The sequence below is a fragment of the Takifugu flavidus genome, chromosome 20 (genome assembly GCF_003711565.1).
Source record: "Takifugu flavidus isolate HTHZ2018 chromosome 20, ASM371156v2, whole genome shotgun sequence".
In the NCBI taxonomy this organism is placed as follows: domain Eukaryota; kingdom Metazoa; phylum Chordata; class Actinopteri; order Tetraodontiformes; family Tetraodontidae; genus Takifugu; species Takifugu flavidus.
The window spans coordinates 11,466,062-11,479,828 of NC_079539.1; the positions used below are offsets into that span (position 1 = coordinate 11,466,062).

The window sequence follows — 13,767 nt, forward strand, 5'->3', positions numbered from 1 at the left end:
TCCTCTGTGTGGTGATTCTGCAGTGGAGCAGCTAAAGATCACCACCAGCTTTTCCCTCAAGCTGTTCCTCTTCAACACCATGAGGAAGTGAAGAAATAGTTGGACCTTCCTGATTAAAGCTGTCCCTTAGTCTTCGGATGATGATGCCGAAGACTTTAAGTGTTTAAACCATCTCTTCATCGTCTCCATTGATTTACAGAAGAGTGTGGTCTGACCAAGGTCAGGTTAGCTGGGCACCGCTCCACTCCATCATTTACAGGATCTCCTCCTGGACTGTCCTGTGAAAAGTATAAAAGTATATATTTATAGAATGTTATTACAATAATATGATGCCACAATAATGTGAGTATTTTTATATTGCCTTGATGATCTATTACAATATTACAAACAAAAAATATAGAGTACAAAATATAGATTAAAAGGCAATGTTCAAGAATTGTGTCTTTGTTTCGTTTGTGTTGTGTAATGAATTTAAACTGCTGCTTTTAGATGTTTTCATTGATAAATCAAGAATAGATAGTGGTGAGTCATATAATAAACATAGTAGATAACCTTATAAAATAATTAGTAATTCTAATATAGTGCATGTATTTTCATTTGATTTTGATAGAGTATTTTACACTTTTTGGTTGAAAAATCGTTCTTGTACGGTGTTCATACTCTTGTACGTTAGGTGGCGATATACGCCCGTGAGTTCTTCAACAACAACTTCCTGTAAGCAGACAACCACAGAAGAAGAAGTCTCGCTCAGCTGACTGACCGTCGTTCATTGCTAGTCAATATGTCGCTGTGATAGCAGGACAAGCCGTTCAAAACAAGGCGACAAGAGGACAATTTGTCATTTGCTGTGTTCAAGAACGTTTGTTTTAAATCATTCCATTGGAAGAATATGTTCCTGTAGACTATACTTTCAAGTATGTATCCATGGTTTCACTTGTGTGTGTTTGTATTCCGTTAGCCGAGTTGCTACGTTACTGCGACATTGCGGGTAGAGATTAACGTTAACGCGCGGCACGAACCACTGTCAAAATCAAATCTTAAGGCTCATATGTGACAGTTTATGACGGGTTGCGCTAGATTAAAACAGAAACATGCATCTTTTCCACTGACGTGTCATTCAATGGCATTCATCAGCTGACTGCAAATTCGATCTGCATCCGAAAGGTTAATTGTGATTATTGACCGAGCCATGGCAACGTCTGACCATTCATGTATTCAGAGAGACGTATGTCTTATGTCATATATTACGACATATGTCGGTGAAAACATGAGCGCTGTCTTCGTGACTGATGTATGATTCGTGACTGGACCGAAGCTGATCTGTTCTGAGCCGTGAAGTGTGCGTGTGGAATGTGTGCCTGCACGCAGTGACGTCACACGGAACCTACCATCTCAGAAGCACCGTGTGTTCATATCACCTCTAAAACGATCAATGGAGAAATTGCGAGGCTGCAGCTGGGGCCCACATGGACCGTATTCCTGACTTAAATAGGTTAAACAACACAGGCAGCATATGTTGCGGATCAGCCGATGAGTACAGTGGCGTTGTGACACTGACTAGGCTGTTGGAACTGCATTAACGATTTCTTGACAGAATTTAGAGATCTCACTCACAACTCAACATTGTTTCATGCAGAAAACTGCAAAATAATGTGAAGGGTTTCAGTTCCACTCATGAAGAATGTATGACATCTGCTCTCTCTCTCCCCCCACACATTCCAGACAGAACAGCATCATGTCAGGGAACAGCTTGGTTCTACCCATAGTGCTATGGGGACGCACTGCTCCGACACACTGTATCAGCACCCTGCTGGTCATGGATGACTTTAGCACCATCATTACTGGTTGCCATGATGGACAGATCTGTCTCTGGGACATGACCTCTGATCTGGAGGTACCATTGAGGTTGAGGGTTGAGATGATTGTAGCTCATTCATTAGTGAACAGTATGTAAGCTTCTGTTGCTCTCTGCTCTTTTCTTCTGTGCCTAGATTTGTCCCAGGGCCATGTTGTTTGGTCATACTGCCTCCATTACCTGTCTGTCTAAAGCCAGTGCATGCAGTGACAAGCAGTATATAGTCAGTGCATCAGAGAGTGGGTAAGTACGTTAGTTTAAAATCATGCACACGTGTCTAGAGGGGCTTTTACAATGAGTGGTTAAAGGAATGCAGACATACAAACGGACCGTCTATGGAACCCTCCATAGAAATATTTTGTCACGTTGGACCTACAGTTGTCCACTCTAAGTAGACTTGATGGTGATGTCTCTTTCATAAAGAGATAAATGGAAATGCCTCTATGAACCTGGGGATGTAAACAATTGATATATTTCTGTTTTGTAACATATCACTTAATTTTGGCTATGTCTGCAGAGAGATGTGTTTATGGGATGTGAATGATGGACGCTGTATCGAGTTTACAAAGCTGGCCTGTACCCACACTGGCATACAGGTAAAGGAATCAAATTAATGAAAGGCAAATCACATTTAACCATATTTTTCCCACATCAAATAAATCTATATCTTCAGTAAGTTGCATAGAGTTGATAGAGTTGATAGTTTGAGCAGCATTGCAGTAAATGGGTAATAACTATAAAATGTATGTATAGATATTGAAATGGAATCACTTACACATCCTTTGCAGTTCTATCAGTTCACTATTGGCACTCAGAGGGAGGGACGGCTGCTTTCTAATGGACTCTACCCAGAAATCCTTGTAATGGATGCCACCAGTCTGGAGGTCCTGTACTCACTGGTGTCTAAGATCTCTCCTGACTGGATCAGCTCCATGAGCATCATCAGATCTCACCGAACACAAGGTAATGGCCACAGACAGCTCAGGAGGAAGAGCTGTTTCAGGACTTCAGAGTTCAAACTAGCATGTTTCTACTCTGCACTTCCATAAGTAATCATTTAGTTCTATTGTATCTCTGTCTCGGTCTTGTAAGGATAATAAATCAAAGTTGAGCCTCGCATAAAGTTAGGTTTGTTATTATCAATAAGACAGCACTCTGACTATGTTGTTCTGTTTAATTGTAGAGGACACAGTGGTGGCGATGTCAGTGACAGGTATTCTAAAGGTCTGGATCATCACGGCTGAGGTCAGCAGAATGCAGGTAAACTGCAGACTACAGATGTTGTCTTTTCAACGTGTTCATCTGTTTTGTGTCAGAGCCATTTATTGTGTGTGTTCAGGACTTGGACCCAGTGTTTGAAGAAGAATCCAAACCTGTCTACTGTCAGGGTTGTCAGAGCATTTCCTTCTGCACCTTCACTCAGAGGAGCCTGTTGGTCATTTGTTCCAAGTACTGGAGGGTAAGAGGCTGCGTGATTACCACAGTCATCAAGTTTACGGGCCCTTCTTTATTTTGTCACTTATGAAATATGTAGTTTCCCTGTCAATAGTCTTCGTAGTAAAATTAACACGTGAGACTACGTGCAGCAGTGCGCTGAAGAATGGTTCTCCATGTCATTGAGCCTCATCTAATCAGCTTACATTATTATTATGGTGACCTCTGCCCCCTGTCCCCCACCTCTTGTTTGTTATAGGTGTTTGATGCTGCAGATTACTCGCTGCTCTGCTCAGTTCCCAGTGACAATGACCAGAGCTGGACAGGTGGAGAGTTTATCGCTGCAGACAAAGTTATCATTTGGACTGAAGATGGCTGCAGTTATGTCTATAAGCTGCCCCCCAGGTAAAGGTTCTGCTCTTTGGGTTAGTTCACTGCAAAAGCACTTTTTTAAAATATCAATTTGAGTTTTGATCTTTTTCTCTTCTTGTCAGTGAACATTTCCGTAGTCATGTTGGGAAAACTAAAGAAAGCTTAGTTCCTCCACTGATCTACAAAATTGCCGAACGTTCAGATAAAGAGGTGAGTTCTTGTGTCGGGAATAATTAGAACTAAAATTGAAGCACTTTTATTTCTCAATGTGTCTCTAAATCTTTGCCTGAGTGACATCAGCTCATTCTTCTGACTCCTCACGACTAGTTGTGATTCTGTCTGTTGCTACGACTGTGATAGACCAGCACCAGGCAGAGAAAGTGCTAGTTAGTATTTGTGTAGTTAAAACAGAATTGTAGTATGCAGATATGACAGTTTTAATGAAGACTTTGTAATAGTGGAAATTTCGGTGCTATTACCGTACGGAATCCTTTCAAAAATGAAGAGCAGCTAACTGAGCAGTAAAACTGTGGAAGGTGTCTCATTTGACAACAGGTTATATTTTTCACACACCTGATTATATATTTCTGATATGTATATTCTTCACGTAAACTCTGTACTATGTACCGGTATACAAAAAGGCTAATTATCCATTTATCTTGGATTACCCCAGCAGTTGTGTGTAGCTGTAGAGCTACAGAGGCACACAGACAAGTAGTCTCCACACGCATTTGTGGATCTTCTGCAGCAGGAGTGCAGCAAAGTCACCTTTAAGCAAACGTCCAGTCTTGAGGCTCGATATGTACAGATCACACATTTACAGATCAACGTAGGCTTTTTTTTCCATGTGTGGAGACCTGGTTATACACACACAGATTAAAATCCACATTTCAATCCCTAGTAGATATAATGCAGCAACAAAATGTCCTTGTCTTTGTCTGCCAAACATTAATCCTGGACTGGTCAGGGGGTAGATGTTTGATTCCTGGAAGATTGGCTTCTGTTTTAAGCTAGGGGCCACCAGGAGCTTGTTGACCAAAACTCTTCAGCTTATTTAGAGTTTAGGTGCTTCTCTCATCTTTTGAAGCTCATGGTTACATATGATAGTTGGAAATAGTAGACCAAGATCTAAATGGTCTTTTCCAGTAGTCTATTCTAGACAGGTTCATATTTTCCGGAACGCTCTGAGAGGTTTTGATGTACTGACTGCAGCGAGTTGCTTCCACTTCTCCTGTAACGAGGTCTGTTTGTCCAGCTCCTGATCTGTCCTCCCGTGACGCGCTTTTTCTTTGGACGCCGTGAGCCTTTTCACAAGCTGCTCATCCAGGGGGACTCGGCGGGCCAACTGTCCCTGTGGAGCATCCCTGATAGCACCCCCCAGCAGCCGCTGTCGGCCGCTGCAGGTGAGTCCCTACAGCCTCCTGCTCCTGTAAAAAACACTAAATCATGGATTCAAAAACAAAAGTTAATTTGTAAATTTGTGGTTAAATTACATCAAATCCCACTTAGCTGCTGTATGACAAAATTATCTTGCATGTTTTAAGTTTTAATGCTACCAATCTGTTGTCCTCAGGGATATGTAATATTCTGGATTTAGTTGAGGTTTTTCAGTTTCTTTGTTTTAAGTTTCATTTGTCATTTGATCTCTCCTTCCTGTCCTTGTGCAGAACTACAGGTGTCCTCCACTATCAGTCTGCAGGAGGCTTTTGATAAGTTGACCCCTGTATCTGCTGGAATCATCGACCAGCTCAGCGTCCTGCCTTCAAAGGAAGAACCAATCAAGGTTTGAAGCCAGCAAATCAACCATGTAAAACCTGCCAGCCTCAAAACATTTGGACCTTTAAACAACAAATAAAAACAGTGCAGATGAAAGTTTCACTTTTATCAGGGTTTGTTATGTTGTGTAAAAGAACTAAAATCAAATATTCTCTAACAATCTACTCTCTAGACCCGAGAGTAGAAAATATCAAATATTAAAAGTAGAATTGTTGCATGATGCACGTCTCACATCTGTTGCTGTTTAACTCGAGCTTTCTGAGTACCACGAGATGATGGGAGCAAATGAAACTCGGTGTTGATAGGGTGAGAGCTATCGTTTAAGACAGACCCCCTCTGTAACTGTAACCTCTCCAGCCAGCCCGATCCCTCATTACACCATTTGGCTCAGGCCGGGACAGGTTCCCAAACCACGACAACAGACAGGAGGATAAAACAGATTTAATAAAGCCTGAACAAACAAGGTCATCGTGGTTCTTTCAAAGTTCTTTAAAAGAGTAACAGCTCCATGGTTTGTTCAGCTTGTAGAAAGTCTTTATATTGTCAACGATCATATCTTTAGTTTTTAAGATGTTCATCTGGAGTCCATTTTAGCTGGCGCACCCCAAGCACCTCCCACAGTCAGGGGGACAGAGAGACTTTAAACAACATAAAACATCTAAAACACTGATATCAAGATGCCAAACTCAGTGCCTCACTTCCAGGTGACTGTGTTTGCCACCCCCCAGACAGGAACAAACCACCCAGGGGGGACTATTGCCAAAACTGGGTTTCCAACTAGACTGAACAATGTGGGGAAAAGAGTCGTGGACACAGACATGAAGAAGGATTTAATGGTTGCTGGCTGAGCCCAGAGCTCATGTGTGCTGTCTGCATGAAGTTTCACTCCACCAATTAGGGTTCTGCAGCAGAGTGGCCAGGGAGAACCCTCTCCTCTGTAACAGCCCACGTGGACTTAAAAACAGCTAAAGGAGAGTCAGACTCTCAGAAACAAGATTCTCTGCTCTGATTTTGATTTTAGCATAACACCAGTGAGCACAGCAGGATATGAGAGGGTTCAAAGCTTTCTGTTTTGGATGCCAACATGTTTTGTTTACTTTACTATGGGTTTGTTTCTCAGGTCTCAGCAGTTGCTGCTGGTTTTTCATGCCCGCTATCAGTGACTGAGATGTTGTTACATTCGGCTTCTTCTCTTTTAATATTTTCCAGGTGACAGCCAGTGTTTACATCCCCTCTCAAGGTCGACTGGTGTGTGGGCGAGAGGACGGCAGCATCATCCTGGTCCCTGCTACACAGACGGCCATTGTCCAGCTACTACAGGGAGAACATATGCTCAGGAGAGGTCAGGAGGGGACAAGATGAGGGGGGACAACTGTAGGAAAGGAATGAGCAGAAATCTACATGAGCACCCTCAGGACTTGAGACAGGACAAGATAGACAAGATTAGGGCCACATACCTGACAGTGTTTTTCACAGATTGTTTTGGATCGGTTAAAATCATAATTTGTACAAAAGATTTTATTCAGAATTTGTGATATTATGGACATATCTTTGGTCCTATTGGTACATCTGTAAGAACTGTAGCTTTTTCGTCTTATTTCAAATATGAATGACCGGTATTTGTAATTTATTGCTGAGCTATTAATTAGAAACATGGGTTTGAATTGTTTCCATCAAAAGCTTTAATATTCAGCTGTATTTGACTATTTCTGTTGAATCTTTTTCACCACACCAGTTAGCTAACTCATAAGGTTAGAGTTAACCCCATTCATCTGCTCTGAGCTATTTACCTGTTTTTCTTCCAGGTTGGCCACCCCATCGGACCCTGCGGGGTCACCGGAACAAGGTGACGTGTGTCTTGTACCCCTATCAGATCTCCCCGCGCTACGACCAGCGCTCTCTGGTGTCCGGAGGCGTCGACTTCTCCGTCATTGTCTGGGACATTTTCACTGGAGAGATGAAGCACATTTTCTGTGTCCATGGAGGAGAGATCACCCAACTTATTGTCCCGCCTGAAAACTGCAGCGTACGACATTTACCTGTGGTCACCTTCTGCTGCTGCTGCTGCTTTGATTTGTTGATTAATATTGTTACAATCAGAAAGCAGCAACAGCAGCCTTGAAAAATTCAGATGCACTTATGTGGATTCAGCATCATCAGGAGCTCCAAACCCACTTCCTGTTGTGTTTGCTCTGCAGACACGAGTGCAGCACTGCGTCTGCTCCGTTGCCAGTGACCACTCTGTCGGCCTGCTCAGCCTCAGGGAAAGGAAGTGCATCATGCTGGCGTCGCGACACCTCTTCCCCATCCACGTCGTCAAATGGCGCCCAGCAGATGACTACCTTGTGGTTGGATGTTCGGATGGCTCCGTGTATGTCTGGCAAATGGACACAGGTGATTAGACGCCGTGGGTAAATCCTCATCCTTTGGCCGTAGAACCAATATGATAGATATGGTTTTATTCAGTTATTGATCTTTTTCCTGCTGAGCATATAAAAATCTAAAAGACTTTTAGTATATAAAAATATGTATATGTGAAAATAATTGAAAGCCCCTGGGACACATATGGGAGATGGGGGGGTGGATCTGAGGAATCATAAAACTGGAATCATCATTATGCTAGCATCGCTACTGTTACCAGCACTAATGCCGGCTGCATTGTGCTGTCCATCATGCTTCAGATTTTAAAAATAAAAACACCTGGGGGGATAACACAGCAAAGAATTACAGTGGGACAAGAGAATTTCTATCTTCTGCAGGTTCTTGTGACTGTCAAAGCCCACAATCACCCCTTTAAAGAGTTTCTAAGCTGATTCTCAATGACCCGGCACGCTCCAATTCGCAGGAGCCTGGCCCAATGTTGCCAGACTCACGAGCATTATGTCTCAGCCCAACCCGAGTTATTGTGTTGTGTTGTGTCACTCACTCACTCGTGATGTTGACGGGGTCAGGTTTATGTCATCATATCCTATTGAATCCAAAAATCAGTATGCATTTGGTGTCAGGTGTAATTTCAGGGGTGTTGTCAAAGGCATGGAACGCTCCACCAACGCAGCAGTGCAGCCTTTGTGTGTGTGATAGCTCTTGTGTACAAGTGCAGGGTAGCTAAGTGTGAAATTAAGGAACGTGAGTACTCAGGCGATGGACATGTATTAAGGCAATGGCTCACAGCCCCCCTGACACACACACCCACACACACACACACACACACACACACATACAATGGAAGCACTTAAGCAATAGCTAAGCCATTATGAGTCATCTCTGTCTGCTGCTAATGATCTCTTTCTAAACCTCTTTCTTGGTGTGTAAAGTCAGAGAATAGTTGGCATCAGAGATGGAGGCCATCTGTGATGTGAACTGTATTCAAGAGGCAATTGGTGATCGTACTGAGAATAGATCATACGGAGAATGGAGACAGTGATGTAGAGCTGGTCTGATGGAACCGGAGAGGCAGAGTATAAGGACAAGAAGTGATGGAACCAGAGCCGAGGCTGAGCTCAAATCTCCAGATTGAGATCACTTTTTAATATGGGTTCAGAATTTTAAAGATCCTTCAAAAGATTGCAGCTTTTCTACAACAGCTTTAAGGGCAGCTAGAATTTCTTTTGATGATGTAGTGAAGAGTTCTTTGTTCTTGTCAGCAATATTTATGAGGAAACACATTAGTTGGTCTTACTGCAGGTAAACGTCCCTTCTATTTATTTATTTGGCTCTGAGTTGTCTCCATCAAAAGCTCATTTCTTTGTGTGTTCAGGTGCGCTGGATCGTTGCGTGATGGGAATAACTGCAGTGGAGATCTTGAATGCCTGTGATGAGCTGGCCCCGGCCACCGTGGATGCCCTCAGCCACTCGGCTGTGAACCTGAAACAGGCGATGACCCGCCGGAGCCTGGCGGCGCTGAAGAACATGGCCCAGCACAAGCTGCAGACCCTGGCCACCAACCTGCTGGCTGCAGACAACGCTGACAAGGTACACACTGTCACATGAGACACAAAATGAAGCACAAAAAGGCCAACAGTACAACATAAATCTAAACCAGGAAGACACATGATATAGCTTCAATGTATGTGCAAATGTGCGTCTGCCATTTTTTACTGGGTTAATTCATTAATCTCGAGGCTGCATTCATGAAGTCGAGCTGCAGAGGGCGCTATTATCCTGTATGTTAGTCAGATCTCTCTTTTGGCCATGTTTCTATTTTCTCTCTCTTTGTTAAACTAACACACACATGCGTGCGCACACACAAATAAAGAAACCTAGTGGTCATCTGTGTTGAAGAGTCTCCCAAAGCCAGTATTAATTGACTGGAGTCAGACTCTGCTGGAGACAAAACAAAGGTCAACACTAAGTATGTGTGTGCGTGTGTGTGTGTGTCTGAGGGAGACGATGGACAATAGTGTCTCCCAGGGAATGATGAACTATCCTAAATGTCACAATAGATTGAAAAATGTTTCGTTCTCTGAGCCTATCAGATCTGTGCTGTAGTTGTTTAAACAAGAACTGAATTTTGACACACGGTTGTTTTCATGGATTTGTATTCCTCTAAAGCACATGTGTCAAACTCAGTCCTCGAGGGCCACGATCCTGCCGGGTTTTCTGTCACATCAGGCTGAAAATGCATTCAGTGGGTTGGAAAACCGTGCAGGATCGTAGCCCTCGAGGACTGAGTTGGACATGCCTGCTCTAAAGGTAATTCAGAACATTCCTAAAGAGTCTGGACAGGAGTCGCCAGTAAACTTGAATATTCCCAACGATGTTTAGCCAGAATCCCGTCGCCCTGATGGTAAAAGCCTGTTGTATTGAGTTGTAGCACGGTTGTACCATGAGTCTTATTGCTGCTGTGACACAGACTCAGGTCTACAGTTTGACTCGGCTGCATTTTCCTCTGTATTCCATCTTCTCTTCCGCCTGTCTCTTGTTTTCTTTCCTTTTTTAGCAGATTCTTTTCCTCCGCCAGTGTGTTGGGTTTGTTTTTGGTGTCTCCAGAGGTTTCCCACTATCAGAGCTGGTTGTTTTCTGTAAAGGCCAATAACCTCCAGTTGTTTCTACCTGTTCCATCAAAACACATTGCTGTGGTTGTGAGTTCTCCCCTCCGTGGCAGGTCTCCCATCCATCCACTTAAATTATCAGAAGCAAAAGCACCCATCACCACCACCACCACCATCATCATCATCATCATCATCATCACTGGTGTGTGTGTGTAAGTGAGAGTGTGTCTGCTCCCCTGACGTGTGTAATGGCACATAATGACTGTGAAATGTCAGACTATCAAGCTCATTGTTGCACCCAGCCTGTAACAATCCTTCTTCTGGTGTGTGTGTGTGTGTGTGTGTGTGTGTGTGTGTGTGTGTGTGTGTGTGTGTGTGTGTGTGTGTGGACACACTGACTGAGTTTGCCCTTTAGCAGGTGTTTTCCACCTTCTGATCTGTCATCAGTTGTGTTATACAGAGAAGATGAGAAATAAATGTGAAGTAATTATTCTCTATACACAAGTAAGATTAGTTTAATCTATCTCTGTTTTTGGTGTAAATCCTAAATTCAAAGTTGAGCATATTTATATTCAATCAACCTCCAAAGAGTATAAATGAATGGAAAATTATTGATATTGGTCAAGAACCGCACAGCTCCTCTATCTGAGGAGACTGAGCTGCTTCAGCCTCGTTGGGCAGCTGGTGTGTCCTTTACCTGGATGATTGCACTGGTTTTATGTAGCGAACATAATACCCATCAGCATGTTGTGTATTGTGGTATACATCATGACGCAAACATGCATTCTTAGAAGGTCAAATTGGTGGAAGGTTGACTTATGGTGGATCTAAAACTTGTGGAAATGTGTGTTAAAATCGTTTAAGATTTAAAAGTCAGTATCAGTGTTCTAGTGCAGCAGCTTGTCGAGTTTGCTGGTAATTGTGTGAGTGTGTGAGAGGGTTGGGGGGCCTCCTGTGTTGCTTGCCATAAGGACCCTGCAGCACAATGACCTTCGCGCTGCTGCCCAGGAGCTATAGAACAGAGTGTGTGCGTGTGTAGCTCAAAAGATACAAAAAATAAAATGTGTGTACTATATATTTGTCTGCATATATTTCTATATGTATATACCATATTTGCATTTGTGTATGTTGTATACATGTAAATACATTTACATACATTTTCTACACACATTTACATGTTTATACGAGGATATGGTGCGTACGTTTGTAATATGGCGGTCGACCTTTAGGTGGCAGTATTAATCCACTCAGGCTCATAGATTTTCAGACGTGAATGACGCCTTTCCACAGAAATCCAAAATCTTGAAGAAAAACACACGCACACACACCGTTGTGATGCTGTGAGCAGTTGTAATGTGTCAGGGTATTGTAGCAAATTGTTGTGTTATCTCTCTTTCGGACATCGACGCTCGTTTCAGTCCCACGAGCTCTGTGTCACTATTAGCAAGAAACGTACACGGACTTTTTTCTTTTTTGTCATTTCCAAACATAACAACATTAAAATAGGATGCCGTCAACTGCTGGATAATTTTAATGACTTGTTATGAGGGGAATTGTAGAAGATTCGAGATGATAATGAAATTTTTTATGTGTCGTGCTTTTCAGACTAAAGAGCCGTTGTAAGCATGTAGGTATAAACCTCTGCCAAGAAGACCTGCCCATTTAGCTTTTTACCTTGGCTTCTTTTCCTGCCTCTTAACTGATTTCATTCCTAACTATGGAATCATTATAAAGATGCACCAGCTATACAGCAACCTGCCTCAGGCCTCCATGTCCAGCAGCTTTCCCTGTGAGAGGGTTGGAAAATGAAACGAACATGATTCTTTTCATGTCTGTGCTGTTATATCTCTGAAAAACACTACTTTCACTTAGACTTTCTTCAAGTTGACATATATCATCAAATGTCTTATTATATTTCTCTAAACTGTGAAGTTTTATATTGGGTCCAAAACTGAGCTGTCTGTCAGGTAAAAGTATAAAAATGTCTGCTGGAGGCAACAGGAGCAGTTTTCTTTGGAATATTTGGGACAAGATGCACTCAAGCAATTTTCTCTCTTCCAGGGCAACCTGCCAAAATACTCCCATAATGCCCTGGTGGTCCAGGCAATGAAGACAAACCTGACAGATCCTGACATGCATGTGTTGTTCTTTGATGTGGAAGCGGTGATCATCCAGCTGCTAACGGAGGAAGCCCAGAGACCAAACCCCACATTGGTGTCCCCAGAGACACTGCAGAAGAGCCAGGCCGGCGCTGACAAGGGCGGTTCTTTTCTGGCCAACAAGATCTTCAAACAGGTCAGTAATCATCGAAGAGACAACACAATAAATGCGCCTTCTCATCCTCAAAGATCAGAGTTCTAAAATTGGACTTGCGTGGGTCCATCTGACTTTGTTTTATTTTAAACTTGCACCCAGGTGAAGGAGACGATGAAAGAGACCATCAAGGAGCACTTGTTGGATGAAGACGAGGAGGAGGAAGAGGAGATGAGAAGGCGTGAGGAGAAGTCCAAGTCTTTGAGTTTACTGGAGTATAACTTGACAATGGACACAGCCAAGCTCTTCATGTCCTGCCTGCATGCCTGGGGCCTGAATGAACAGCTGGACAACATCTGCCTGGAGCGGCTGGGCATGCTCAGGCCACACTGTCCCATCTCCTTTGGCCTGATCTCCAGAGGGGGTCACATGTCCCTTATGCTGCCCACCTTTAAGGTAACGGTTGTCTTCTGTCAGTTTGTTTAATGAGCAGGATGTGTCGCGCCGGTGTCGCGTCAGTTGGAAACTACAACTAAACTGTTCAGTATTTTACTTCACTGAGCAAAAAGGTATGGTGTATAATTAAAAATCAACTGAGGAAAAAGCTGTTTTTTAAATTATTTGTTTGTTTGTAATTCCTCCACAGCATATTTTGTTATCTCTAAAGCCTGTGTACGTGTTCCTAGGAGTCTTTGCTGCGGCAGTTGTCTCTGGCTACTGGTCTGAAACTGACTCTGAGCGACATTGTGGGAAAGGGGACATATGGTGTTTCCAGGGCCGTCACCACGCAGCACCTCCTGTCGGTGATATCACTGGCCAACACGCTGATGGGCATGACCAATGCCACCTTTGTTGGAGAGCACATGAAGAAAGCACCGGCCAGGTAACAAACACACACCTGATGCTTACAGACTGCTCTTTTTTAAACCCCCCCACAGATGGATCCAGTCCTAAACACAAACAGATCATTGGTCTTGATCCTGATTTTTGTTAAACGGATAAAATAATAGAAGTCTTAGATGGTCCCAAGAAAATCTAAAACAATGTAGAGAAAATTTATTCTGTAGGTAGGAGAAAGCAGCACTG

General features: G+C 43.1%; 1 protein-coding gene across 3 annotated transcripts in view; it reads left to right on the forward strand.

The window, feature by feature from the left end:
* Positions 1-705: 705 nt before the first annotated feature.
* LOC130516980 (WD repeat-containing protein 7) overlaps positions 706-13,767 on the forward strand; it is a 47,564-nt gene continuing 34,502 nt past the window's right edge. For all 3 annotated transcript variants that reach the window (XM_057018461.1, XM_057018462.1, XM_057018463.1), the window contains exons 1-18: positions 706-914; positions 1,723-1,894; positions 1,992-2,098; positions 2,373-2,451; positions 2,644-2,818; positions 3,039-3,115; positions 3,195-3,314; positions 3,549-3,694; positions 3,784-3,871; positions 4,917-5,064; positions 5,329-5,444; positions 6,647-6,779; positions 7,243-7,463; positions 7,636-7,831; positions 9,195-9,409; positions 12,490-12,723; positions 12,844-13,137; positions 13,368-13,564. In XM_057018461.1, the coding sequence (XP_056874441.1) occupies positions 1,736-1,894; positions 1,992-2,098; positions 2,373-2,451; positions 2,644-2,818; positions 3,039-3,115; positions 3,195-3,314; positions 3,549-3,694; positions 3,784-3,871; positions 4,917-5,064; positions 5,329-5,444; positions 6,647-6,779; positions 7,243-7,463; positions 7,636-7,831; positions 9,195-9,409; positions 12,490-12,723; positions 12,844-13,137; positions 13,368-13,564 (2,705 nt within the window). In that variant the 5' untranslated portion in view covers positions 706-914; positions 1,723-1,735. The remainder of the gene's footprint in view (positions 915-1,722; positions 1,895-1,991; positions 2,099-2,372; positions 2,452-2,643; positions 2,819-3,038; positions 3,116-3,194; positions 3,315-3,548; positions 3,695-3,783; positions 3,872-4,916; positions 5,065-5,328; positions 5,445-6,646; positions 6,780-7,242; positions 7,464-7,635; positions 7,832-9,194; positions 9,410-12,489; positions 12,724-12,843; positions 13,138-13,367; positions 13,565-13,767) is intronic.